The 27,639-nt window shown below is 42.9% G+C and overlaps 2 protein-coding genes across 2 annotated transcripts in view; one reads left to right on the top strand and one right to left on the bottom strand.

Moving 5' to 3' along the window:
• The first annotated feature begins 3,029 nt into the window (after nt 1-3,029).
• On the top strand, nt 3,030-4,452 carry npb (neuropeptide B). Its single transcript, XM_080756085.1, has 2 exons — nt 3,030-3,313; nt 3,987-4,452. Exons 1-2 carry the CDS (start codon nt 3,050-3,052, stop codon nt 4,113-4,115), a joined length of 393 nt encoding a protein of 130 aa, XP_080612211.1. The 5' UTR covers nt 3,030-3,049; the 3' UTR covers nt 4,116-4,452.
• A 174-nt stretch (nt 4,453-4,626) lies between these two features.
• gnav1 (guanine nucleotide binding protein (G protein) alpha v1) overlaps nt 4,627-27,639 on the bottom strand; it is a 32,660-nt gene continuing 9,647 nt past the window's right edge. The window contains exons 4-9 of the mRNA XM_080759425.1: nt 25,637-25,797; nt 24,316-24,444; nt 9,899-10,028; nt 9,639-9,710; nt 6,890-6,977; nt 4,627-6,397 (exon numbers count right to left, since the gene is read on the bottom strand). Of these exons, the coding sequence (XP_080615551.1) occupies nt 6,207-6,397; nt 6,890-6,977; nt 9,639-9,710; nt 9,899-10,028; nt 24,316-24,444; nt 25,637-25,797 (771 nt within the window). The 3' untranslated portion in view covers nt 4,627-6,206. The remainder of the gene's footprint in view (nt 6,398-6,889; nt 6,978-9,638; nt 9,711-9,898; nt 10,029-24,315; nt 24,445-25,636; nt 25,798-27,639) is intronic.

Raw genomic sequence — 27,639 nt, 5'->3', positions numbered from 1 at the left:
TATTATAACAGCTACTCATGTTATGTGCAATAATTTGTGCAGTTATGGAAACAGCTCTTTGTGTTTATGCAAGAAAATGTAACACATTTATTTATTTACATATTGTGTGCATGCACATTGTACTTTGATACATTTTGCGAAAATAAAGCAATTGAAAGAGAGAAGTTATCAAGTATCATTATGTCGTAATTTTATCTACTGGCCCCTGGCCCCTTGCCATTTTTGTAATGTGGCCCACAGGTAAATCTATTTGAGTATCCCTGTCATAGAGCCATGAGTGGTACCTCTTTATAAGGATGTAGAAAACATTTAGACATTAGTTTGAAGAGTCAGGAACTCTGAAACTCAATGTTGTATCCCAGCACACAACTCGACTCAGGAAGATAAAGTAAAAAATGAATGTACGGTTAAATTAGGATGACACAACTACACACACACACACACACACACACACACACACACACACACACACACACACACACACACACACACAAGATACTGATGTTATGGTTCTATGTTTAGAATCAAATAAAATAGCAGATGGGGCTGATGGCTCTTTTGTCCACACTGTATAAAATGAATAATTTCCTGTTATCATTTATAGCCTACTTGAGAAAGACCAATACCGGTCGAAACGTTGTAGGCGTATGTCTGCTATGCCTGCTATGATTGTGAATAAATACTTGAAGCATTACAAAGAGTTGCGAGCCCTTGCTTTTCTTCATGGTTCTATGTTTAGCCTTCCAAAAGCACATCCCTTATTGTCCTTTCTATCACTGGCGTGGTACACAAAACTAAGCAGTTTCAGTGCTGGGAATTTTGAAAGGCTTCCGTTCCGTTCATCCACTCCTTCCGTGTCTGCAGCTTGAGCACTGGGACGAGCAAGAGCACACCTGTGCCTCTGTGGTCCTTAATTGTTACAATTTACAGGCAAGCTCAATCTGCGCCCTGAATCAATGACAGTGTTGTGTTAAAAAATATCAAAATGAGCGCAAATGTCAGTTTTCTCTGCCACCAACCAGACTGGTGTGCCTTTGCTTCTTGGGTGCGTGATCTGGTTATTTTATATTCTTTTAAATGCCAATTCAATTAATCATGATATAAATGCCATGTAGTTTATATTTGCATTAATTAATTTAAATGTTTAACGTATTGACTTAATTGTGTTTGAATGTTAACTTTAACTTTATTCAGAAGTGGCAGGTATTACATTGTCAGTCATGAAACTTGTAAAAACTAGTTTTTTCCCCCCTATAAACCAGTGGTGGAAAAAGTACAAAAATATTTTACTTAAGTAGAAGTACTGATTCTCTACTTGAAAATTACTTAAGTAAAAGTACAAAGTGCCCATTAAGAAAGTTACTTAAGTAAAAGTATAAAAGTACCTCAAATAAAATGTACTTAAGTACAAAAATTTACCCGGCGTAAAATGTACTTAAGTATAAAAGTAAAAATTACAAAGTACAAGTACAAAGTACAAAATACAAAATTATTTTCAAAATGAATACAAAGAAATGAATTTCCAAAATTGTCATCCTGTCAAAAGTGGCTTTATTCCAAAAAATTAAATAGCATACAAATACTGAAAATACAGAACCCCCAACAGCATACATCGTGTTGGGAAAGTTTTTTTAGGAACTATAGTTCAGTTCACAGTTGTTGATTTTTATCATTTATTCATCATTCCAAATTTTGAACTAAAGTTCATCGTTTGAAAAATGAACTATTATAGTTCTTTTTCGTTCTTTTTTTGCTTTAATTTTTATATATTTTTTACATTTTACAAAAATTGCTCTTTTGCAATGTGAAATGCCACCGAATTATTTTTCCTGCTCTATATGGGCTTTTGCATGCTTTTATTGTGAAGGCAAAAGTTTCTGAACGTTCTCAGAGCCTGCATCTCCGCATGCTGGGGTTGGCTGATCTACAAGCTCACAACGTGTCCGGACGCGACGAGTTGTGAGCTTGTATATCAGCTATTTTCAGCACGGAACACTTTGTACGGCGAAGAATAAATTAGGCATCACTGCTCTTCATTCACTGTGGAAGAGAGATGTCTTTTGTTGGCCGTTCGTGGCGATATTATGGACACGTACCTCCTCGAAGCGATAATAACCAACTAAGCTATTGGAAGCTATTTTTCGTGGCACATTATGTGTGTACAACAACAAGTTCCCTCAGTGTTTGTGTTAGGAGTTGGGACAGTGTCTGCTGTCTGTCAGCGTGCATGATCATGCAGTAGCTAGATGCGCGCTCCAGTGACGGCTGAGAAAGATTAGTTAATTTGTGTCGGATAGGGACTTATTGGTTGGTTTTCCGCTAAATATTAAGGCATGGGCGTAAGGCATAAGGCAAGGACAAAAATAAAAAATCCTTCTGCTAAGACTGTGTCTCGGACCGGTCATCCATGTTGAATGCGTGTGACAAAACACAGTGTGTGCGTCTTGCCGTCTTCAAAGCAGGCCAGGCAGCAGAACACAACTCCGCCCCACTATTATCTGAGAGTGGAGCAGCCCTGTTCAATTCTCAACTGCGCATTCCTCCAGTAAGACAAATATAAGATTTTATTATTTAATTTGTAGCGAGTAACGAGGTGTCCGATTTTAAATATAGCGCATTAAAAGTACGATTTTTTCCTTGTAAATGTAACGAAGTAAAAGTAAAAATACAGCAAAAGAAAAGTAGTCAATAAAAGTACAAATTCTCCAAACTTGTACTTAAGTACAGTAACGAAGTAATTGTACTTCGTTATTTTCCACCACTGCTATAAACACAACACACAATGTTCTTTCCACTAGCGTCAGAACAGAACACACCAATTGAAGACCCCCAGCAAATGAATCAATCGGATTGGTCTTTTTTTCCTCCTTTCGCGTAATGATGAATCATCATCCACCCTGCATCTCGAAATTGTTGGTCACGAATCACGATAGCATCGTGCGTCTAGCCTATATAAGCTATAGAGCTGGGGAGTTTAAAGCGACATAACGAAGAGCCCGCTCCACTTCGCAAGTTCGCTGCGTAAAAAGTGTCCAAAGTCGTGTGCGTTATGGAGAGGTCCGTGCGCTTTGCTATGGTGTGCATCGGCATCTCGCTGCTCATCTCGGTCCATCCAATTGACGCGTGGTACAAACAGGCAACCGGCCCCACGTACTACTCGGTGGGTCGAGCCTCCGGTTTACTCTCCGGTATTAGGAGGTCGCCTTACGTCCGAAGGTCCGAATCCGAAGAAACGGCTGTCGACAGTGGAGAAACAGTCGGCAACAATGTGGTTCCCGAGGGCAGCAAGCAAATCTCTATTCTTAAAAACATGGTAAGTGCTATTTGAATGGATAAATAACAATAACGAAACAACTGGCATTTATTTATTTAGCAGTTTCCTTAACCTTTTACCCCGTTTCCTGTGTTTACGACTTAGGCCATATTTATTGCATTTATTTGCAAAACACTTAGCCAGTAAATGTGTTGCAGTTGCAGTCCTATATAGGCTATTATATGTTCTCAAAAGTGGGAACTTGGAAGATTAGGCCTACTGTATGTTCCTGACAACAAACTATACCAACAGGCGCTGTCCATTCAGCACCACGATTAACGAATCAAAACAATTTGTGCTGGCTAAAAACAATATAGGAAATTGACATGGAAACGATATAGCCTACATTCTGACTTATTTTTGTGTGTCTGATTACTAGGCCTATACATTTTAATACAGAGCCTTGCAAGCAGTCATCATTTACATAATTGTGCCGTGCTCTTCAGGCAAAGTTAAGTTCCTGACAAACTCTCCACCCAAAGACGCTGTCCATTCAGCACCAGGATTAACGAATCGAAACTCTTGCCCTATAGTCTAAAAATGTATAGTTGTAATGTAAACTATAGCTATGCTACGTTTGATCTAAAAACAGATGATAGGTCTATTAAAATAAGAAATAGGCTATACTGTGGAACACTTTTAGAAGCCCTGGATTTTGTTTGTCTTTATACAGGCGATATGCTTGAAGGACATCTCTCCAAATCTGAAGAGCTGTGAGTTGCTCCGGGACGGTACGGGTACCTTCCAGTGCCAGGCTGAAGTCTTCCTAACGCTGGACTCCCTGGACTGCTTGTCCGCATGATCAACAACAAAACAACCCCCGCTCCAGCATCATTTATACTCCGTAGTATAGTATAACGGTGTTGCCTGCCCAAAAGAACATCATGATCTACCAGCTGCTTGTAGAGAGATAATGTTATTGTAGGCACGCCACACCGACGTGCAATGGAAGTTAAAGTATTGAACGGAGTAAGGGGTTTGAAGAGGAGTGGCTAACGATGAACTGTTGCAGACTTTGAATGTTATCTCGTTACAAAAAAAAACAACCATTTGCTTTGGCTCCGTAATAAACCGAAGTGAGGCGTAATAGCCTAAACGTGAGATGTTTGTTATTCTTTTCAAATAATCTCCATACCCATATTTCCACCCCTCACGCAAATGTATACCGTAATACAGTAGGCAGCAGGCTATGTATAGAATGTTGATTTCAGAGTGGATCTTTACCAGAAGTAGGCTACTTTTATTTTATTTATTAAAAAAGAATAAGTACAATTAAACTTGTGTAGTCGAATTGTCTGTATTCTGTTCCTGCATAACCAACTGAAAATGGAAACCGGAATGATAAAACAATATGCCCAGCCAGGCATGCACATTCCATGATTTCCTTTGTCTACCACATTGTCTATATTTAAAATAATTTGAAAGATGTCTAATAACTTTATAGGTTAACATGTATCTTTATTACATTAATTATATATTTTGGTATAGCAGAGAGAATACAAAGTCTACGCATAGTACATAGGCCTATATGTAAAAGTTACATAATTGTATGAAACATTATTTAAATATAAGAACGTTCATTCCAAGGCACTTAGGATTTATTTCCCCTCCAGTTTCTCTAGGGGAAGACTTATTTTGTTCTCACTTTAAATATCTGTGATGTTACCACACCACTCTTCAATCAAGACAGACACAAAGACAGATTAAATAGTCCATCCAGTAGCCTAGAGGGGATTCTTCATCTGTAGAAATGCCATTCAATTCCCTATAAGAAAGCACCCTCCCAGCTTTGGCGGACAATAATTATAGTGTTTATCATGTCAATACAGGAAAAAAGATGACTAGGCCACAAAAAATAAGCTTAACTGAAGAGTACAGTTAAGCTTATTGTTTTTGTTGTTGTAGAACGGCGTTGCTTGCAAAAAATCAGCTATTGTGGACGAGTGATAAAATCATCTGACAAACTATGAATTAGGCTATAAGCTTTAGTTTGAGACAAAAAAGAGAAGCGTGAGGAATAAAGTAAAGTTTGGCTATGCTGCAAGTAAGAAAGCTTAGAGATGTGTTTTACAGTTAGACGCGCGCGCACACACACACACACACACACACACACACACACACACACACACACACACACACACGCGAAATGAAATGACACTGCTTGAAATTAAATGTGACGTCATACCCATGAGTCATAACATTTGCAAAGTACAAAAACATAAATAACCAATATAGAAGTGTGATTACACACACACTTTTACAAAAGTTCAGGACCATGGCTAAAGATTAGTCAAAATGTATTTTTTTCTTTCTAGTAGTGTTATGATTCATATTAACACAAGAGATGTAGACAAAACACTTCCGGTGCTAGAATTCACACAGTGAGATACAGTGTGAAAAAAAGTCTTCAAAGGGTAAAAAATGGCTATGCCGTGTGCCATAAAGACATTTTTGTGCTTCTGCACTAAAATAATGAACTTTTCACACAAGCAAGGGGCTTCCAGTCTTTATCTGGGCACTAAGGCCTAATTCATACTTAATACCGGTGTCGTGCACCTAAAATAGATCTACAAGCTCACAACGCACCGCAGCCTGTAGGACTGAAAGAAACCAGCCACGCTTAGTGCCAGCCATAGTGTATAGAAAGAACGCCTTGCAACAGCAGGACCCGCTCTCAAGTCCCGTCCCGAGCTTACATTGCTGAAGTGTCCTTCAAACACTGATTCCCGGACCACGATCCAAACAGCAGTGGCTTGGGACTTTCACACTAAAAGGTGCATAGCACAAAATATATACATTTCCCTACTGGTCTTCAATACAGTAGCAACAAACCAGGCACTGGCTAATGGAGCAGGAGAGACAAGGTTAGGATCAAATCCACTCTTCATAGAAGTCATAGAAGCGACACAGCCTCCAGGTTCTCTTTGATGATGGTGTCCATCACAACCTGAAAGACGATCTGTATGTTGGAGGTGTCGGTTGCTGTGGTGAAGTGGTGGTAGATGAGCTTGTTCGGGATGGTGTTGAGAGAGACGAAGGTGGCTGCTATGAATCGAGCCGCCGTGTCCACGTCACAGTCAGCACCTCGTAAAGTATGGAAGATAAACCTGGTGAAAACCTTCAGCACGTTTCTAACTCTCAAAACCCTTCCAAACATCGCACCCTTTCTGTTCATCAAAGAAGACTAAAATGGATTTTCTCTGCATATATGATCACATATAGGAGGTCAAGGTAGGTGAAATGAATGCTGCTCTTCTTGCTGACCCCAATCTCAGTTGTCTTCTTTTTCCATTTTTTTTTTTGCATTTATATTGACATTTGTATGCGATGTGGGGAGCAAGCACTGAGACCAAACCAAGGAAATAACCCAGTTGGTATGGATATGTGTGAGAGTGCATGACTTCTTGGTTATCATTATATGTAATAATTGAGTGTTTGTGGTGTGTGTTTGTGTGTGTGTGTGTGCGCGCGTGCGTGAATACATACAATCAACACTCAAAATTACTTATAACACAATATTTTACTGTGATTTGAACCTCACAGTTCTGACTGCATTTGCCCAGCATATATTCTCACCTTTAAATTGAGGAAGATATAACCGTAGATGTCGGCCAGAGTGTAAAATCTTCTCTTGAAAAAGATCAATCTTGTTCATGAATAAAATCTGCAATAAACAAAACAGACATATTAAGTCAAATGTGGCTCAGTGATACAATTTCAAGAATGCAGTGTTGCAGTGCAATTACAAACTAAATAATATTTAAAAGGATAAATGTATGGAAAATTTTCCACAATGTTATTTTACAGATATTTAGATACAATGGGAATCAATAGTTGTGTTGATGCCGGCATAAGATGGTGATGTTTATTCAATTATCCAGCTCCACACATCAGTGGACAATCAATCGTCCCCGTACCCAGCTACAGCAGTCCACCGGCACTCAACAGCATGAGACTTCATACACCTCTTAACCTTGCCTTCTGGTCTCATTTCATTTCACTTCATCTTTCATCTTTCAGTTCAATGTGCCAGTGTACGTTGTACTTGTGTATCAGCACATGCAGTAAATGTGAAGGACATGGCTTTTAGCATTGCATTTGTAGTTTTTAGTATTGTATAATCTTTTGTAAAAAATATTTTAACTAGAGTATGCTGTATATTTGTGGTTTATAATGTTTTTGTTTGTTTCATTTTTCAGATGACTTTTCTAATTTGATAGTTTTACCTGTTTTTAATGAATAACATTTAATTACCTGTAAATTACATGAGATTAACTTTATAAACCCCACAGGGTTTTACAACCTCACCTGCACAATGTTTTATTATGTTGTTGTTGGCTATGTTGTTTTGTTGCTATAATTTATAATTTTTTAGTATTGTATTTAACTTTATACAATACTAAAACGTAAAGTGATCAGTGTAATATACATACACTGATCCCTTATCCTGCAGTGCATATCAGTATTCAATGTTCTTCTCTCTCATCTTTCTCTCTCTGTCTGTCTCTTTCTGAATGCAAACCTTTGTCTTTGATGTGACCACTGTTACCGGAAAATTGGTCTCTCTTTCAGCTTCTATATGATCACAACAGACTCCCAAAAATAATGAGGGAGAACAGAGACGAATTTGATTTCATTGAAGAGAATACTGAATGTACGATCGACTAGGTGTGTAATACTAATTACTACTAACCAGCCACAGTGAAGAGCTAATTGAGGTGGAAGTAACAACCTCGATCCTCCCACATAAAAAGAGAGCATCGTTAAACACTTGTTTAATGAGCCTGGTAGCCATATAATACCGATGCCCACACACAACCCTGGACACAAACATGTCTCATGCTTTTTCCATCTCTCTTACACATACAGGTTCTTTTTTGTGAGAGAGAGAAAAAAAGACTAAATGATGGCATTTACAAACCACTGAACCAGTCAATGTTTGCACGACACACTTTACTGTGTCTTGTCTTGCTTCCAAACTTTTGGTAGTGTGGTGAAGCAGAAGTTTCTATCCTTGCACGTCGACCAGTCTTTGTTTTGGTCAATACACTTCATATACTTTGAGAAGTGCATGTTGTCTTGACTTTTAAATACTGCCATCAGTGACTCTACACACACACACACACACACACACACACACACACACACACACACACACACACACACACACACACACACACACACACACACACACACACACACACACACACACACACACACACACACACACACACACACACACACACTTTAATCATGAATGACAGGGGACTCCCAGACGAAAGGTTATATAAATGCACCCTGCTTGTGTGCATGTTGTGCACTCTTGCTATACGTAGTGTATGTATGTACAGTAATTAGACAGTTGCGTACACACACACACACACACACACACACACACACACACACACACACACATGCCCCCTGGCACCTGCAGCCCCCCCCCCCCCTTTGAAAACCTGTGCAGTAACTGGTTACGCCAACAAGCCACCCCGATTGCTCTTTTAACAATATTTGACAAACTATATGTGTGACAGCGATGATATATGGAAAAAAGGACCAGAGCACACACATCTATGGGCCACACACACACTTTTCAAATTATATTTCCGATTCTTCTGTGAACGATGAAACTCATAAAACATTCATGAACTGTAATATCCAGGATATCAGTGAATACATCTAACATAAATGTACTTATGGTGTTCTTATATCTGAATTTCTGCCTTTCTGTTTTCAGCATTTACTTGTTTGAGATTATCAGATTCATATTTATGTTAGTAACCGTGGCGTTCATTTACACTTTGTATTTTGCTGACACACTGAGACCGTAAAGGTCTGTGGTCATAATGGAGATATAATTAACAATAGATGCCATTTCTTCTTCGTATTACGTTTTGGACTTTTATATACTAGCCCTTACCTGTTGTGAGATATTTGCCCCCCTCTTGTGGCCACGGGGGGTACTGCGCCCAGGTGCGTTTTAATTCACTAATAAATTCATTATTAATCATTAATGTGTCAAATCGAAAAAAGGGCTCCGTTAAGACCTCCATATTCATATGGTCTCAATGCCTGTGTGAAAAGTGGGAGTGATTGGTGCAGGCAATGATGAGATAACGCGCTGTTTCTGACACACACACACACACACACACACACACACACACACACACACACACACACACACACACACACAGACATTGACTGAATTATAGTATGATGATACGTATTACATTTAATATATACACATTTTTCCCTAGTCCCTAAAAGTCCAAAACGAAGAAAAAAACGAAAAAAACACGACTTTATTTTTAAGCAGATGGCTTACCATGGAGGTACTCCTGAAGAATACATTATTGCATATGGAGGAGAAGAGCTTTAGACTCTCCTGCAGACGATTCTACAAAGGGAAGACATTGACATCATCATCATCATCGTAAAGTGGTGAGAGAGCATTTTACCATCTTTAAACAAAGTCAGGTCCAGAGACAGACCCTATGGTTGCTGGTGGCTGCAATACTAATACCAAGCACGCTCTGATTTAAATAGAAGTGTCAAATGAAAGGAGCTGATTGGACGATGCCTTACCATGGAGGCGTCTTCCATCAGGGTCATGTCGTACCCGCTGAGGGAGACCACAAACAGCACTGCCCTGACGTCCTCAAAACAACCCATCCACTTCCTCCGCTCGGTCCGCTGACCTCCGACATCGTACATCCTACAGGAGGATAATTCAAGTATACTATCAATACCTTGGAAAAAGAACAGAAACACTAGCTTGCAATACACAAAATAATAAATATACAGACCCCTATCACTGTACATACTGTACATTAAATGAGCAAGTTCACAGTGTGTGTGTTGAACAGAGGCCAACTTGAAATTGGTTTGACTTTTAAGAGACTGAGTACAAGAGGAGGCCAGTCTGTGATCAGAGACTGGTAGGATTGACATGTGTCGCTTTGTGTCGGGCAGGCAGAACAGTGAGGAAAATGACACCCGTGTGAACTGAGCAGTGTAGGCTGTGTGTGTGTGATCTGAATGCGGCCCAAATCAGTGGCAGGGCTGCAGGGGTCAATGGGTCGTACTTAGACATACAGACACAGATCACTCATTGAAGTGGTTTGCGCTTCTCAAAAAACAACAACAAAATACACACACGCACAGATAGGAATACACGTAAAAGCAGGAAGAGATGGAACTTTGCTAAATTAGAGCTATCATCTTCTATCCTCAAGTTGAGTCTCCAGGTAATGTAGCACTACTACTATTTATGGGGTAATTAACTTGATAATTTAATCCTTAAAGAAATGTATCAAATATTACGTTTAGATTTTTAACGTGTTTATCTTTCCAATGCAATGAAGGATTTCCCTGCTCAACTTGTTGGCACAATCAGGTACACACTGGAATGCATGTTTACAAAATGCGAGTCAAGATCATATACGGTAGGAACAAAAGGGTAACATTTACTATTTATCTCTATCTATCTATAAATGCACCAAGTCTGTCTGTCTGTCTGTATGTCTGTCTTATCTGTGTGTAATCCACGTAACTCGAGAACCGTTCGCCCCACCGACTTCAAATTTGACACACGCGTGCCACACCACCGCAGGGGGTGTATTGCCCGGTATTGAGTCGGTCGGACCCTCGGTTGTCCAGAACCCCCCAAAAAGGCTTCTGCCCGCCTGTGCCTTGGACAGGGCCCCTGCCCAGAGTCCATATATGGAGCTGGCCTGTTCTGACATCCTTCTGCCGTCTGCACATACTCCATATTTGGGCATTCCTGACAAAGAACTCCATATGGGCATAAAAGGGACACAGTCATAATATCTGGGTGGGGCATGCATTTCCAACTTGCATTGTTCCAAGTAGTCAGAGCCCCACAGGCAGTGCTGTAAAGGCTTCAACGCATAATATCTGGGTGGGGCATGCATTTCCAACATGCATCGTTCCAAGTAGGCCAGTGCCCAACGGGTACCACTGTAGAGGCCCCACGGGCACCGCTCTAGTACAATATGAAATGCCTGCATCTGTGGAGGGATAATGGAGAATGAGATGCAAACACTGTTTCCATGTTGAGTTTGTCGGGAATGGAGAATGGTTGAATGGGTGTATATTGCTGCCTGTTTGCAGCACACTGAATGATTGTCTACATCTGTGTTTCAACAGTGGGGGGTCAGTTAGTCATACAGTACGGCTGGCCTCCACAAGGGTCTGTCAAAAATCTCATTGTGCACATTAAATTCTCTTAATCTAAAAGAATGTATGTCCCCTCACTCAATTTCCTCTTGTTCCAATCTCACCTCTTCACAACCCCTCCACTCTTTCCCTCTTGCTGTTGACTCTCTGCTCAAATAAATTCGCCCTCTTCTCCAATATTGCTTGATTATCCAGATGGTTTCATTTTCATAACGGGGAAAAGAGGGAGCCTCAATTGTTTGAGGAGAAATACAGAGGGGTCAAAGGGCATATAGATGTCTGCAGCAAACCAGACCGGATGGGTGTGTGGGTGAAATTACATCTACATAAAGACAATCACACGCACACGCACACACACAAATTGGAGAGTTAATGGCTTGAATAAATTCAGTATCCTCGTTTAATTGTTGATTAGTAGGCTGAGGATCAAGATGATGGGTTTAGTGTGTGTGGTGTGTGTGTGTGTGTGTGTGTGTGTGTGTGTGTGTGTGACTGAGTGAGTGAGTGAGAGAGAGAGAAATACTAAGGGAATTACTTTGTAAACCAGGGTTTCTCAAAATGGGTGGCACCCTAGGTGGCACCGTCATGGAACCCTAGGTTCTGTGGAATACCAATTATAATTAAAAGTATTCTTTGCGCCATATCCCAGGACACACACACACCTGCTGGTAATAAAAACCTTTGATTAACAGTCTTTCCAATACATGGTGTCAGTGGATGGCACCTAGTGATCTCTCAGACCCACATATTCAATAGGATTTTACAGCTTCTTTATTTCATCTACCCCCGCACGCACGCACACGCACACGCACACGCACACACACACACACACACACACACACACACACACACACACACACACACACACACACACACACACACACACACACACACACACACACACACACACACACACACACACACACACAGCAGTAAGTGCAGTAGAGAATACACTTCTAACTCTCAGAACTGGGTTACTTGACAGTTTTCAAAAGAACAATATTGTAAACATCTCTATGGTTAAAGAAACATTTGTTATGGTAAAAGGATGTTATGCCAGTGAAAAGTACTTGAAACTAGAGGAGTAATAGATGAGCGGATTTGCACTTACTGTGATATAAACGAAGTTACGATACTGAGAATGAGTTCCATTTTATTTTTTACTGCCCTTTGAATCATAAACAGAAACATGAACTTCAAAAATTGTTTAGTAGGTGTGGAAACCTGGATCTGATATGATTAAGTGATGCAGAGACTGGTTTAGATTTTCGAACATAAGATATTCTTATATACTTAGAGAAAGTGTGGGACAAATGGACAAAAAAAAACATGTGATGTATATTTATTTCCGTTTTGGGGTATTAACCAAATATTATCTTTTTGTGTAGTTTCTTTGCTCAGGAAGTGAATGTGATATTGATACTTGCGCAAGCAGAGTGCGCAAGTACTGCGATCGGCTGGGTATGTCGGTGTTGTCCGTCGGCCAATCAGGGACCACCATTCTTGATGACGTAAAAAGATACGTCATCAAGTGCGCACGTAGGCCATGTATGGCCTACATGTGTGCAAGGCGCAAGTTGGCACCTCGACAGAGTGCATTTCTAGTTTATTTATGTTGTTTGTGTCTTATAATCTCGTAAGGGATGGGACAAGACACGAAAATAGAAATTCATTCATTCCTCACACACACATTCTCGACTCTTTCACTCACACGCACAAACTGACTTGAGTAGGGGCCCCTACCCCCTCACACAAAGTGATCCTTATAATGAAGAAGGCTAAAATGTTTAATGTTCATTTATCTGATGGCTGAAGATTTGAATGAGTTGCAGCGTAATGTCTAAGGTTAGACAACACACTCCATATATGGCCGTAGCTGCATTGGGAACTCCTTATATGGTTAAGGCTGAGTCATGGTGACATGAGTGTGCCATCAGAGTTCCGTCCCCTGGCCAGCCAGCCTTCCCCTAAGCCAGTTTTAATATACTAGAAGGTCGACCCGCATTTTTGAACCGATCAGAAGTGAAGGGTTCACGTTCGCCTGACTTAACACATGCAAAAAAACACTCTTATTTTGAAGTTCGACGATCTGTCATAATCGAGCAGCCGTAAGCTACAGCCTATTTATTTCTGTAACGCCTCAACAAATGAATTTGCCATAGCTATGGAATCAACTCCTACATTATCTATCTGTTATTATTAACCAACACTAGAGGCAAGATGAAGATATTTGAAATGTTACTGGCTTTAAATGACAGTAAAATCCTCAGTGTTAATGTAATGCTTAAAGTGTAACCATTGACGTAAGTGGACCTGCCAAAAGGCAGGGATTATGTTTTCACATCTATCTGTGTGTCCATGTGTCTGTGGAAAGCTAATTTCGGACACCGTTTGACTGATCACACACATTTTAGAACTATAGATTTTCCACAATTTAGCATAACTGAATATACGTTTTATTGCGACCGTAGGTTGCTATGAATACTATGAAAACCTGCAAAACAGTTGTCAGTCCATCACGCCTCGTGACACGCTCCATATATGGCCGTCTCCATATACAGTATGAAGATCACGACACTGACCTCATCGAACTCTGGATAGCCATAAATGGAGAAGACGGAATCCTCACCTAGATCTGCATATACAGTATATGGAGCCAGCCAGCAACTCTACATCTGACCTCAAACCTCAAACCCTTAGATCTCCATATGTGGAGCTGACCTTTTCTGACATTCCATATGTTGATCCTTCCTCACCCGTCCTTCCTCTTCGATGTCTCCCTATTGACTGTTACCTGTCCATTCAAACTCTAGACAGGCCAGTCCCAGAGTTATCAACAGGCCCAAAAATTAAGGCCCGGCCCTACCTGGGCCCTCATCAAACCCTGTACACTCATATATGGCCAATACAGAATTAATTCCATGTTGATCTAACCCCCCATACCAAACACAAGGGCGAGGCTTCTCGCCCTCATGGCGTCTTACTGGTTATATTAAAGTCTACTCGTGAATCAATTCACTATGGGTTATGTCCATTCTTGGACGTAAGACAGAAGAAAACTTATACACTCACGTTCTAATGGTATTAGAACGGGCTTTACGTCATGACGCAGTGCAAGTCCCTCCCCCGAGGCTATAAGTGCCTGCACTGCTGTCTGGACGTCATTCGTTTTCTTCTTCTGCGTTAAGACAGACAAGCTAAATCACAAGAGAAAGGCCCAACTTCCTTATATATCTCAACAGGACGAGTGGCCTCGGTTGCTCGGTACCACGAGGTGGAATTGGTGTTTTTTCTTAGTGTAAGCTACACTCACGAAGAAAAATAATAATAAAATAAGCTGTTTTTGTTTCCGTGATAGACCTACCAGCTCCGGACAAAAACCAAAACTCAGCTTTCCAACGCAGGTAGGCAAAGCTAGGAGCAGCTAACCTGATAGCTAACGCTAGCCAGTCTGCAACAGGCTAACAATTAGCATTCTATTGTCCAGGCGCTAGGAGCCCACAGAGACAATTTCCAACACAGGTAGACAAAGCTAAGAGCAGCTAACTTGATAGCTAACGCTAGCCAGTCTGCAACATGCTAACAATTAGCATTCTATTGTCCAGGCGCTAGGAGCCCACAGAGACAATTCCCAACACAGGTAGACAAAGCTAAGAGCAGCTAACTTGATAGCTAACGCTAGCCAGTCTGCAACATGCTAACAATTAGCATTCTATTGTCCAGGCGCTAGAAGCCCACAGCGACAATTTCCAACACGGGTAAGTAAACTAGCAGGGCTAGGAGCGGCTAACCTGATAGCTAACGCGAGCCAGTTAGCAGCAGGCCAACAATTGGCATCATACTGTCGAGGCACTAGATGCCCACAGAGACAATTTTTTCTTTGCTGAGAACGTGGAATTCCGCAAGAAAATGGCAGAAAAGACGACAAAGTCCTGAGCGGCGGCCCGTCGCCAACGTAGAGGGGCTGTTTTTCCTGTCACAGAAGCAATGCCGAGCAGACCACTGTGGCAACGCTATGCTAAGGATGGACCCGCACGACACGTGCGTCTACTGTACATCACTTTGGTTCTCACGGTATTGATGTATTGTTGTACTGTTCTCAATGCTCTGACTGTATTGTTGTATTGTTCTCAAATGCTCTGGCAATGTAAACGTTGTTTTCTCATGCCAATAAAGCCCTTTGAAATGAACTGAATGACTATAGGCAGGCCGAGGCGACGCTGAACGTCCCAGACCAATGCCAGAAATGTGTGACCATAGACCGCCACATGAAACTGAGGCGCGGAGACGTCTTAGTTTCGTTCATTTTCCCAGTGTTCTTTTGCCCAGGCACGGCGCAGTGGCCTCAGGCCGAGAGGACGTTAAGGTTAGCACCGGACTCGAATGTTCATACTGCTTTACCCTTAAGAGGAGCTGCTGCTGCACCGCACTTTATAAAGAATGTGTCGCTGAATACTCTGCCTCCCATGTCCCTCCCTTGGTTCAAATAAATTTGTGCAGAACGAATCAGCTGAATCATTGCCTGTACCCCTGTGTAAACATGCGGGATATGAGCCCACTACCGCGCCGATCGTTACAACGATCAGCGGCAGTGAGACAATACAACACGATGACAAAACCTCTAGCAGGTTTTGCCATCGTGAGACGGGGCCACCACGCCAAATTTCTCAAAAAGCACGATGGCAGAGCCTCTAACCAGAGGCACTGCCATCATGAGACGGGGCCACCACGCCAAATTTCTCAAAAGCACGATGGCAGAGCCTCTAACCAGAGGCACTGCCATCATGAGACGGGGCCGCCACACCAACATTTTCAAAAGCATGATGGCAGAGCCTATAACCAAAGGCACTGCCATCATGAGACGGGACCACCACGCCAAAATCTTTGGCACGGTGCCCTCCAAAATGGATAGAATGCGTAGCACACGCACACCCATGGGTGGCGGGCAGTGTACAAGCTGCAATTCACTGCGGAACCACCCACGTTCGAGAAAGTAATATCCTCTCATGCGAGTGGGCAGGTGGCCGAGATCCTTCGGACCAAAATACTCTCCCTATTAGGCAATAATGCCATTCGGGAAGTCCCCCTAAATCAACCGCTTTCCCAGATCCAAAAGACAGGGCGGATTCAGCCTCACTCAAACGGATCTACGGCCACCTTGTAGCCGTGGCAAGAGCCCTGAATGCCGAGGCCCTTTTGTAGGGCTCCCTCACAGTGCTGACGGAGCTCATTGCTGCCGGTAAGAACAGCAGGAGGAATGCGGAGGGGCTGCGTCACCTACTACTAGAACCAGCCCCACCATATCGTCCGCCAACGGCGGGGCCCAGCCCTTCCGCCGGCTGAAAGAGGCAACACAAGAGTGCTCTGGAAGTTCCGTGCGGAGCAAGGACAGGCTCGTGCTTAGCCTGCCGACAGAGCGGCAGCTGGCCGCGCTCGCAACCAGCCAGTGCAGCCACGAGAGTACGTCCCCCAGAGGACTCCTCGTGGCAGAGGCTCTTACCGTGGATGGCGATGCGGATTGCGGACACGCTGGATAGCATGAATTTTGAAAGGACTGCTCAAAGGTTCAAACCCGATTCCGATCATAGAGGCCACGGGCCCCACGTCGGAACCGATGGTAAGGAAGAGGAAAATGTTAATGCCTACCGCAGAGCGGGAAAGAGACTACGAACATTCCTCTAGAACAAAAAAAGCTGTTGCTGTGTTGAATACCGCTGTGAAATGCGGCTGTGTACAAACCACAAATGTACAAAATCATGTTTAATAAAGCGCTCGACTGCATCGATGCCTCTTATATTAAAGACAAAACACAATGAAACAACAACTTCGAACCACATGACAGGGGCATGAGCCCACCGCGAAAAGAGTCGCTAGACTTCTCGACAGCGGTGGGACGGACGGCGTTTTGGCCTGTAGCGAGCAAAAGCTCGCCGCAGGCTGGAGACGTCGCGACCGCAAACTCTCCTCGCCAGCCCGATTAGGCGAGGAGAGGCTCCTAGGATAGGAGCACCACGACAGTTACATCCCCAAGCCACTAGGGAATGCTGCCACTCGCAATGAATCCCATGCTAGGGAGCTCGTGTTTTTAACAGTGGAAGCTATGTGGCGCGTCCCCCTGGGTATTACTCACAGTGAAGACGGGTTACAAACTGCGATTTGTACAGTCACCACCCAAGTTCGGGAAGATAATTCTCTCTCAAATGGGGGGCAGGCAGCGGAAGTACGTCGGGCCGAGATCCTCGAATTACTGGCCAAAATAAATGAAAAAATAAAATAATAATATATATATATATATATATATATATATATATATATATATATATATAAATAAATAAAAGCTGTCAGAGAGGTTCCTTTTAGACCAACAACACGACGGTTTCTACAGCCGCTATTTTCTGGTCAAAAATAAGGGGGGGGGGAACTACGACCTCCTGGATCTCAGAGCTCTCAACACATACCTCAGAATTTTAAAATTCAAAATGCTGACAGCAGCGACCCTACTGCGCTCTCTGCACCAGGGCGACCGGTACACCAAGCGGTATCGATCTCGAATACGATTTTTTTCCGTATCCCTATCTATCCACCACACAGGAAACTCCTGCGCTTTGGATGGGATGTCACTACCCCCCAGGGTATTCGTGAAATACACTCAGGCGGCACTAGCTCCTCTGTGTCACCAAGGGACTCGTATTGTCTCCTCTATCTCCTGCTGTACGCAAGTTAGCCAACAGAGGCGCTGCTTCACACGAGACTCGTGGTGGATCAGCTATCCTCCCTGGGCCTTTTTACTATAAATCATGCGAAGAGCACGATGACGCCTGAGAGACGCATGAGATGGCATAGGCATAACGTTGAATTCTCTCTCCTTCTCAGCCAGGCTGAGCCAAGAGGGTGGAACCGTTTCTCAAATGTGTGACACTTTTCAGGATCATGCGTCCCTCATTTCACTAAATACGTCTAGGCAGACTACATATGAGGCCATTCCAAGAAGGAATGCGGTCTCTACGTTTCATTTTTCGCGCAGACGAAATGTAAGCCTGGGTATCGAGGCTAGTCTCTAGTCTACGTATTCCTTCCAACCGCCGATATCAGGAGTCAGAGTGACAGTGGGGTGCGTTCAAGCACTCAATCGGTGGAAAACAGAGCCACGCTTACAGAGGGCGTCCCTATGAGAATTAAACACTTCCAGGAAAGTGGCTACTACGGACGCCAGCACGTCGGGGTGGGGTGCCACTGTCGACGAAATGGCAAACGGGGGTGCGGCGCTCTGAGAAACGCCCACATCAATTACCTCGAACTGATGGCAGTATTACTGGCACTGCGTCAGTTCAAACCATTTATTCATGGCCGCCACGTCCTAGAAAGGACGGACAACACTACTACGATGTGTTATATCAACAAGCAGGGCGGACTTTAGTCCAAGACCCTGCATCTACTAGCCTACAGACTAGTCACGTGGTGCGACACACACCTCCTTTCGATCAGAGCCCGTCACGCCCCAGGGCTCCTGAATGCAGGAGCGGACCTGCTATCCAGGGGCCAGCTCCGCTACGCGGTTTGGTCTCTCCACCAAGAAGTGGCCGCTCAGTTATGGGACAGGTTTTTGGCATAGCCAAGGTGGACCTGTCTGAATCGGAAGAGAACACGAAGTGCCGTCCGTTCTTCTTCATTCACTGGGACTGGATGCACTAACTCACAAGTGACCGCAGGGCCTGTCTTTCCTCCCCTGTCACTAATACTTTTACAACTAAAGTTTTATCTCTATAAAAGTAATACGACCCACCTTGGACAGAGTGAGAACTCAGGGCCTAGAGGTGGCTCTCATAGCTCTGGCGTGGGGGTCGTGGAGGTCAGAGATATCCTCTCTCCTATGCGACCAGGCATGGCAGCTTCCGCTGTGGAAGGATCTGCTCACACAGACTGGATAAGGGTCTTTTCACCCTTGCCCTCAGACCCTGGATCTATGGGCCTGGCCCGTGAAAGGAACTTTTACGTGCTGAGGGTTTGCCCCCGAACGTGATGGCCACAATTCAGGGGCTAGGGCCCAGTCCACTAGGAAACAACACAATGTTGCCTGGAAGGTTTTCGAGCGATGGTGCAGGAAGACCAGGCCAGGAATAACCATTCCGGGCCTAAGTGAGGACGGCTCTGACCCTCCTACAGGGTCTGCTGGATGACGGGTAGTCCCAATCATCAATCAAGGTCAATCTGGTAGCTATGTCAGCATGTCATACTGGCATGGGGGATAAGGCCCTGGGTGAACACCCACTCTTACGATAGTACATAAGAGGGGTTCGGAGGGACCGCCCGGTTACTCAGTCTCTGATTCCTTCCTGGGACCTGTCATTAGTGCTGAACGCTCTAACAAGGACACCTTTCGAGTCATTGGATTCAGTAGGATGGAGATTCTTAATTTTAAAAGCCGTCCTTCTATTGGCTCTCACTACAGCTAAAAAATATATATATATATATCTACAGAGCGATCTACAGGCGCTCTTGGTGAGCCCTGACTGCACTATCCTTAGTGGGGATAGAATGCGGGTCATGGTAAAACCAAACCTGGCCTTCATGCCCAAGAATTCCAACCTGGCTAGTGTTCCGGTGGACCTAAGGTCGTTCTATCCACCGCCACTTAGATGGAGGAGGACGAGAGGCTGCATCGTCTATGCCCAGGGCGGGCCCTACGAGTGTACATGGACAGGGTGGCTCCCTTCAGGAAGGGCAGCCAGATGTTTGTGGCCTGGGGTGCTAGCGTAAAGGGAGAACCGGTCACTAAGGTGCGGTTGTCCCAATGGATCATGGAGGCCATACAGATGGCTTACTCCACGGCTGGGTCAGTGCCACCAGTGGGGTTAAGGGCACACTCCACCAGAGGTATTTCGACATCCTGGGCGCTCTACGAAGGTATCTCGATACAGGATGTCTGTACGACGGCAAGTTGGCCCTCGCCTTCGACTTTTGCTAGGTTCTATAACCTGGATGTAACAGAACCTAATGTGGCACATGCGATCCTGCAGGTTGCTTCCCGGTGAGGCATGTCCTTTAAGATATATATATATATATATATATATATATATAAATAAGGGAAGCGAGTATATAATATATATGTATATGTACGTATATATGTATATATGTAAACACATAAGTGAATAAACAGTCAACCTAGCTCTATATACCTTGAAGCCTGTATATTAGCGACTAGGATAAGACTGAGGCCAGAACTCATGAGACGGCCGGGACCGTCAGTGGTTAGGCCTCGGGGCACGTAAGATGACGTGGTTCATCGGCTCCTTAAGGTAGGAACAGGGACCATGTGGACGGGTCCATTTGGTTCCGCCTCTTATCAAAGTCAAAAGGTCGGTGACCTTCTGACCTCGAAATGGTTGTCTCATAGCCTAGGGGACGTGACCGCCACGCCTGTGACGTCACAGTCCGGGGACACACATGAGGACGGGTGTGTACTTCAGTGATTTGAAGGGAGTTTATTAGGTCTCCCATAGTGAATTGATTCACGAGTAGACTTTAATATAACTGGAGGTTATGCAATAACCATGGTTATATAAAGGATATGAGTGAATCAATTCACCAAATTGCCCTTCTAGCTTGTTAACGGCAGAAGGAGAAAGTATTACCGAATGACGTCCAGACAGCAGTGCAGGCACTTATAGCCTCGGGGGAGGGACTTGCACTGCGTCATGACGTAAAGCCCGTTCTAATACCATTAGAACGTGAGTGTATAAGTTTTCTTCTGTCTTACGTCCAAGAATGGACATAACCCATAGTGAATTGATTCACTCATATCCTTTATATAACCATGGTTATTGCATAACCTCCAGTTTTATGGTACACTATGTTAGCTAGAATCAAAACCTACTGTACAACACTATGATATACACTGGTGTACATCTGTCTAGCCTATTTCAACACACACACACAGACACAATGAAAGCCACCTACTCCCACCTAAAATATGTAATAGGACCACACACACACACACACACACACACACACACACACACACACACACACACACACACACACACACACACACACACACACACACACACACACACACACACACACACACACACACACACACACACACACACACACACACACACACACACACACCTTAAGTTGGTACCTTGGTACCTTGCATGGCTTCCGCCGCAATCGGTGTATGAATGGGTGTGTGAATGGGTGAATTTAATGCACAATCTATGTAAAGCGCCTTGGATAAAGGCACTATATAAATGCACCATTTACAACACACACACACACACTGCCCTTGTTTATCAATTAACCAAAAGCAATTTATCTGTCTAATTCAAGAGCCAATGAATAAACAAGCAAGTGAGGAGGCTGGTTAGGTTACTTGGATAACCACCTGGGACCTCACATCTGACTGCATCATTTGGCAATGGCGTCACTGCTAATGACACTAAGTTCCATCTGCCCAATTTTGATTCCACATGGATCTTAACTATAATTTGCAGGGTATGTCTGCAGAAGATAACAGATCAAAGCTTAGCTGTGAAATGTTGCACACTATCATCTGCCCATCCATAATTTTGCTAAAATTGAGACCTTCAACTCTGTAACTCTAATGTTAATTATCTCTTCAGGACAGCCTATTGATCATTCCCTCCAAGGCTCATGAAAATCAACACACCGATTCTCAAATGTTCTTGCTAAAAAACAAACACACTCACAAACCGTCAGGCCCGTTTACCCTGCCATGCATTTCGGCATGCAGGATACAAAATTAAGAACTACACACATAAGAATTAAGTAAAGAGATGGATATGATACCAATATCCACCAACTGTGGCCATTCGTTGAGTACTTCTCTCTACAGTGTTTATATGATAAAGAGAGACCTCATGAGCTCAACCAGAGGGAGCAGGGCTTGTATTCATTTAAGAAGAAATCATTTAGAGATGGTACAAGGAGAGACAGAGTTATGAGACAAAAGAGGGATCAAAGCAAATCTGATTGTAAAGATAAGAAAGACCCTCCACTGGGATGGAACGATAAATTAAAAATGGTTACGCATGATAAAACACGCACAGGCTCACACAAGCACAGATGCACATAATAATGGCTGTCACGATTATGTCATTGAATACAAATGAAAATTCTGTTTGGCTTTTAGGCTACATAAACAATAGGTCCACAAAGGCTGATATGACAAATAACTTACATAATTGAATAAGTTTATACTGCAACAAAAACATGAATAGTGGAAATACCCGATCTACGCGTTTTGAGCTTGTATATGCTATTTCAACTATTTTTGAAAATGTTATGTGTATATATGAAAATGTTTCAACAAGGAGTATTTATGAGAATTGAGCAAGACGTTTTAGCGATTATCTCAAATAATTGCAATGACAGGACATGTACGATGTATCATTGAAGTGTAATTTCTGCTTCTTGCCTGCACGTGTAAAAGAGACGCAGTCTCAATGTGTTTTTACTGGTTGCTTCCAAATATACAAATATTAATAATTCCCTTCAACTGTAATGGCTTGTACAATGTTTACAATGTATATTATTGTAAAAAGGAAGGAGAACCAAAACATCTTCACATATTAAAGTGAATATGCATCAAAGAATTACCCTTCAGCTACATAAATTCACACAGAGCCATCTCTCCTATGCGTCTCCTATTTTCTTCATTAGAGAACAACGCAAGTCAACTGCCCAGTGCCCACTGTGCTATGGGTAATAAGTTAATAACGATATGTCAGTTCACTCATACTTTATTGTTCATTAATTTAACATACATTTTATGGACAATAAAGTTTTCTTTATCTTTACAGAGAACTCTGTTACACTTTATTGCACATGTGTTACATACAGTTTGATTTGTTTTGACCATAGAATGGTAACTAGGCTGACTTTAAAACTTTGTTCTACATGTTCGTCCAGATGGCTGTGTCAGTCAAGTTCATAAACATCTACCGCCCTGTCATTACCATCAGTGGATTAAGGAAATTAGCTTTTGAGGGAGGAGGATAAGGAAGCTGTTAATATGCGACACAATGATTATAGTGTCCCAGAGCTCAGATATCTGCCCTGTCACTGATAAGACTGATGAATTGATAATTTTATGGACTGTATGCGTGCGTGAGAGACAGGCAGACAGACAACTGCATTGCATTGTGTGTGTGTCTGCATACGGGCATGGTCAGTAGGTGAGTGTAAAACCAGCAGATATTGTAGGTAATGCATTGACGTATTGAGTGAAGCTTCACATTTTAGACAAATCTTGTGGCTGTAAGGCGTGATAAGAACGTCAAAAGCTGTAGAGATGAAGGAAAGTAATTTGGTTTGGTGCCTGCCAACATGCTCTTGAAACGCGCCGACTGCAAAACTCTAAGCATGCATCATATTGTTGCTGTTGGCCAGAAACCTCTCCATAAATAAATGTCCTACTTCATGGTACTACAGTGTCACACAAAGGTATTTTTGTAAAAACATTTAAGTAAAAGTGAAAGTGGTTAAGTGTGTCTGTGGGTTTTATATTGAACCAATGAAATGTATTAATGACGTGTCATTCTTGTTTCCATTTTCTGAATAGTAACAGTTTTGGACATACAAGGTTTCCAGTCTTTCCACCCAACAGCGATGAAATGTAAAAGCATGAGCCATATAGCGTTAAACTCTACCAGCCATAGGTTATACAGATTTCCCCTGGCATTATAAAACCATGTTGATGTTTTGGTAGTGTGTAACACTAAATGGGGAGTGTCCGACTGTCCGTCACAAATAAAACAGGGGAGTTCAAATCGGTTTACCTGAAAATGAGGTGGCTGACTTTGAACTGGGTCTCTATGACCCCAGTGGTCCGAAGTCGCACTCGAAGAACGTCCATCTCCGTGGGCACATAATCTGGAGCGATGATACGGCCCATGTTGTCAAAAAAACTAAAGGGGAGGTGGTGTGTGTGGGGGGTAGGGAGTTGAAATGATAGGAAAATAATTAATTCTAAAATAAAAACTTGAGACACACCACAGACAAACCTGAGATGAAAACTGTATTAAATCCCATGTATATAAACAGTAAAATCCTCAGTATTAATTTGACTCACGACACGGTATCACAGGTAATCAGTGTCATTTGCACACCTGATAAAAGGTCACTGGCAGATGATTTGGTGGAGCAGTCGCAAAAGGGTAAGAAGAAGACACCCGCACACTGCCTTCACTTGCTCAATAAAGAAATAACTTTACTTAATTGACGGGCCGAGCTTCGCATAATGTTTGTGTCGCTGCTGCATAGTCAATATAAATAAATGGAACGACTTGCGGCACTCCCGACATGCATGGCCCCAAGTAGGCGGGCACCCAAAAGGGCGCAGTCCTAGTATAATTAATATAAATTGACACTGAGGACTTTCCTGTGTATCTGGAGCCCCAGGGGGAGCAGCGGCTTATCCACATGTTGAATATTCATAGCAGTGGGATCACCATGGCTTACCGTAATGACACACTGACGCTAAGCTCTCCAACACAAACAAATTAGCTTATACCATATCAAGTGTAATGGGTTTTAATCATGTGTGCTCAGCTGAGATGTGACACACACACACACACACACACACACACACACACACACACACACACACACACGCAACCGTGATATTCTAAAAGTAGTCATTCTGGATCAGCTACAGTGGCACACCCTGCCGTTTTTTTGGATTGTTTTGCCTTTTAGCCTCTGCGTATATGCGAGGGTGTGTATGTCCAAAGGGAGTGGTGTGCAATAGTGATGCCCAGTGGTTCTCAGTGGGGATGAGAGGACCTGTCGTTGTAGATAACCCCACAGAAGTGGTCTTTTGCTAGGGTTGAGGAGAACAGACAGCCCCCTGGTGAGCTACAGCACCTTCTCAACTCCACAACACACACGCATGTGGATGCAGACCTTCCCCTCTCCTCTCTTGGCAGATATCACTGCTCAGCTTTGAGATTTCTCTTAATCTCTATTGTCTCCTTCTCTCTTTTTTAAATGTATTTATTCAACGCGATCTACCTTTTGGGCACCCCTGATCTGGAGTAAGGATCGATTTAGTGAGTCTATTGATTGTGTGCGTGTGTTTAGGCATGCAAGAGGACTCACTACAGTGCAGAGTCGTTGAGCTCAAACTCATAACCCCTGGCCGCCGCGGCCCTCACGCCCTGGTCGGCCCACAGACAGGAAAGGGCATGTCCCAGGAAAGGAAGCAGGACCTTGTCCTCATCAAAACATCGTCCGCAAGACAAGACAGAATGGGCGTGGACCTAAACGGAGAGAGAGTGGCAGGGAGAGTGAGTGATGAAAGTGCACACACAGAGCATCACTCTGGGTCAGAGAGGACCGTAAGAATTACAGACACAGAGCATCACTCTGGGACAGAGAGGACCGTAAGAATTACAGACACAGAATAATTGTAAAGGGGTGCAGCAGACTGCGTACGTACATGCACGCACAGTACCACTGTCATGCGGTGGCCATGGGAGCCACAGCCACAGCGATAAAATGGCTGACCCCCCCCCCCCCCCCCCCTTGTGAGTCACATATGCATAATATGCTTCTGAGTATTATGCATAGTAGGCTTCCATTTCATATTAGATACTAATCATTTAAATGAATCATATATATTTCTTTGTTTTTTGTCTTTATTTGTGAAAGAAAATAACGAATGCACAGCAAGACAGCCGCTTCCGCCCATTAATAATATAGAAATCTTAATTCATGGAGGATTTTCAATGCTTGAAACTAAGAATAAATTAGAGGCATGCATCCCCCCCACATACAGTGTTGTAATAAGTTGCAAAAGTGAATTGAACCCGTATTGACTCTTATTATTGACCATTAATGTATACGTTGAAGCCAAATACAAAAAGTTAGCCCTGTGTCTTCAAAAGATGTATCACACACTAACGCTGGGCCTACTCTAAAGTACGTATGACAAGTTAATATTGCAGCACTCAAGAATCAGTGAGTGAGTTCATGAATATGGGTATAGGGTATATCATTATGTTGGTGTATTGATAATAATAAATAGGATTCGTTCATACATTTTATGCAATCAGTATCTATGATAAACAACAGTTATGTCATTTCATAATCACAAGCAATACAAAACAATTACTGTCATCTGGGTGGCCATCCGTTTTATATGAACTTTCTTTCAGTTCCCTCCTCAATCAGTTTTATATGAACTTTCTTTCAGTTCCCTCCTCAATCAAGCGGTTTGGCAGAGAGGAGAAATGGAGAGAAACAAACACTGCAACATGGGACCCTGACGAAGGCTTGTAGCCGAAACGCGTTTAATGATCTTTGCCATTCCATACAAATAAAGGCTTTTTCACTTGACTGGAACAGAGTGCCTTGGACCTATTATTTAGTATTTAGGCCAACATCCTTTCAGAACAATGAGTTAACATTTTGCCAGATTCAGTGAAACAAAGTGACAGCCCAATCATTTAATGTGACATACTGTAGGTGTGAGGGCCGCATAACAAACCTCGTGAAATTTGTCCTCTCTATTTACCAAACCTAACTATGAGGAGCAGTTTGCACTATAAATACAATGTCTGGGGATCATTTTGGGGGTTGCTTGCTCAGGGACACTTCTCAAATAGACTGGGCGAGTTATGGGACAAACCCAGAAACCTTCTGCTGTCCAGGTGAGCTCTCTTAGGCGAGTCTAGAGGTCTCTAATCATAAATCAATGTCCGCCCATACATACAGGACGACACACACACACACACACACACACACACACACACACACACACACACACACACACACACACACACACACACACACACACACACACACACCAAATGATTGCTAGACAGGACGTGGTGAGTGGGTGGTTAGCATTTGAGCTCTGATAATTTTGACAATGAAGTTCAAATCAAATTGAACCTTACAATAAAAGCATCCACCCGGCCCCTAACATTATAACATAACAGTGATAACACACACCCTTCCATTGTCAATGGATAATTGCTTTCTTCTATGGTTAAGTGGTTATTAATGCCAAATGGGGGCTCATCACAAGTCAACCATGCAATTCAAACAACCATCCGCATCATACATTAACCCTTATGATCAGTCTGTGTGCGTGTCTG

This window comes from Protomyctophum bolini, assembly GCF_963924005.1.
Source record: "Protomyctophum bolini genome assembly, chromosome: 3".
Taxonomy (NCBI): domain Eukaryota; kingdom Metazoa; phylum Chordata; class Actinopteri; order Myctophiformes; family Myctophidae; genus Protomyctophum; species Protomyctophum bolini.
This window is presented reverse-complemented; position numbering and strand designations above follow the sequence as displayed.

Bases quoted from the DNA above. Each gene is read 5' to 3' on its own strand.
- npb (XM_080756085.1), top strand. From the start codon at position 3,050: ATGGAGAGGTCCGTGCGCTTTGCTATGGTGTGCATCGGCATCTCGCTG. The intron at 3,314-3,986 runs GTAAGTGCTATT...GTCTTTATACAG, and splicing joins TCTCTATTCTTAAAAACATG to GCGATATGCTTGAAGGACAT.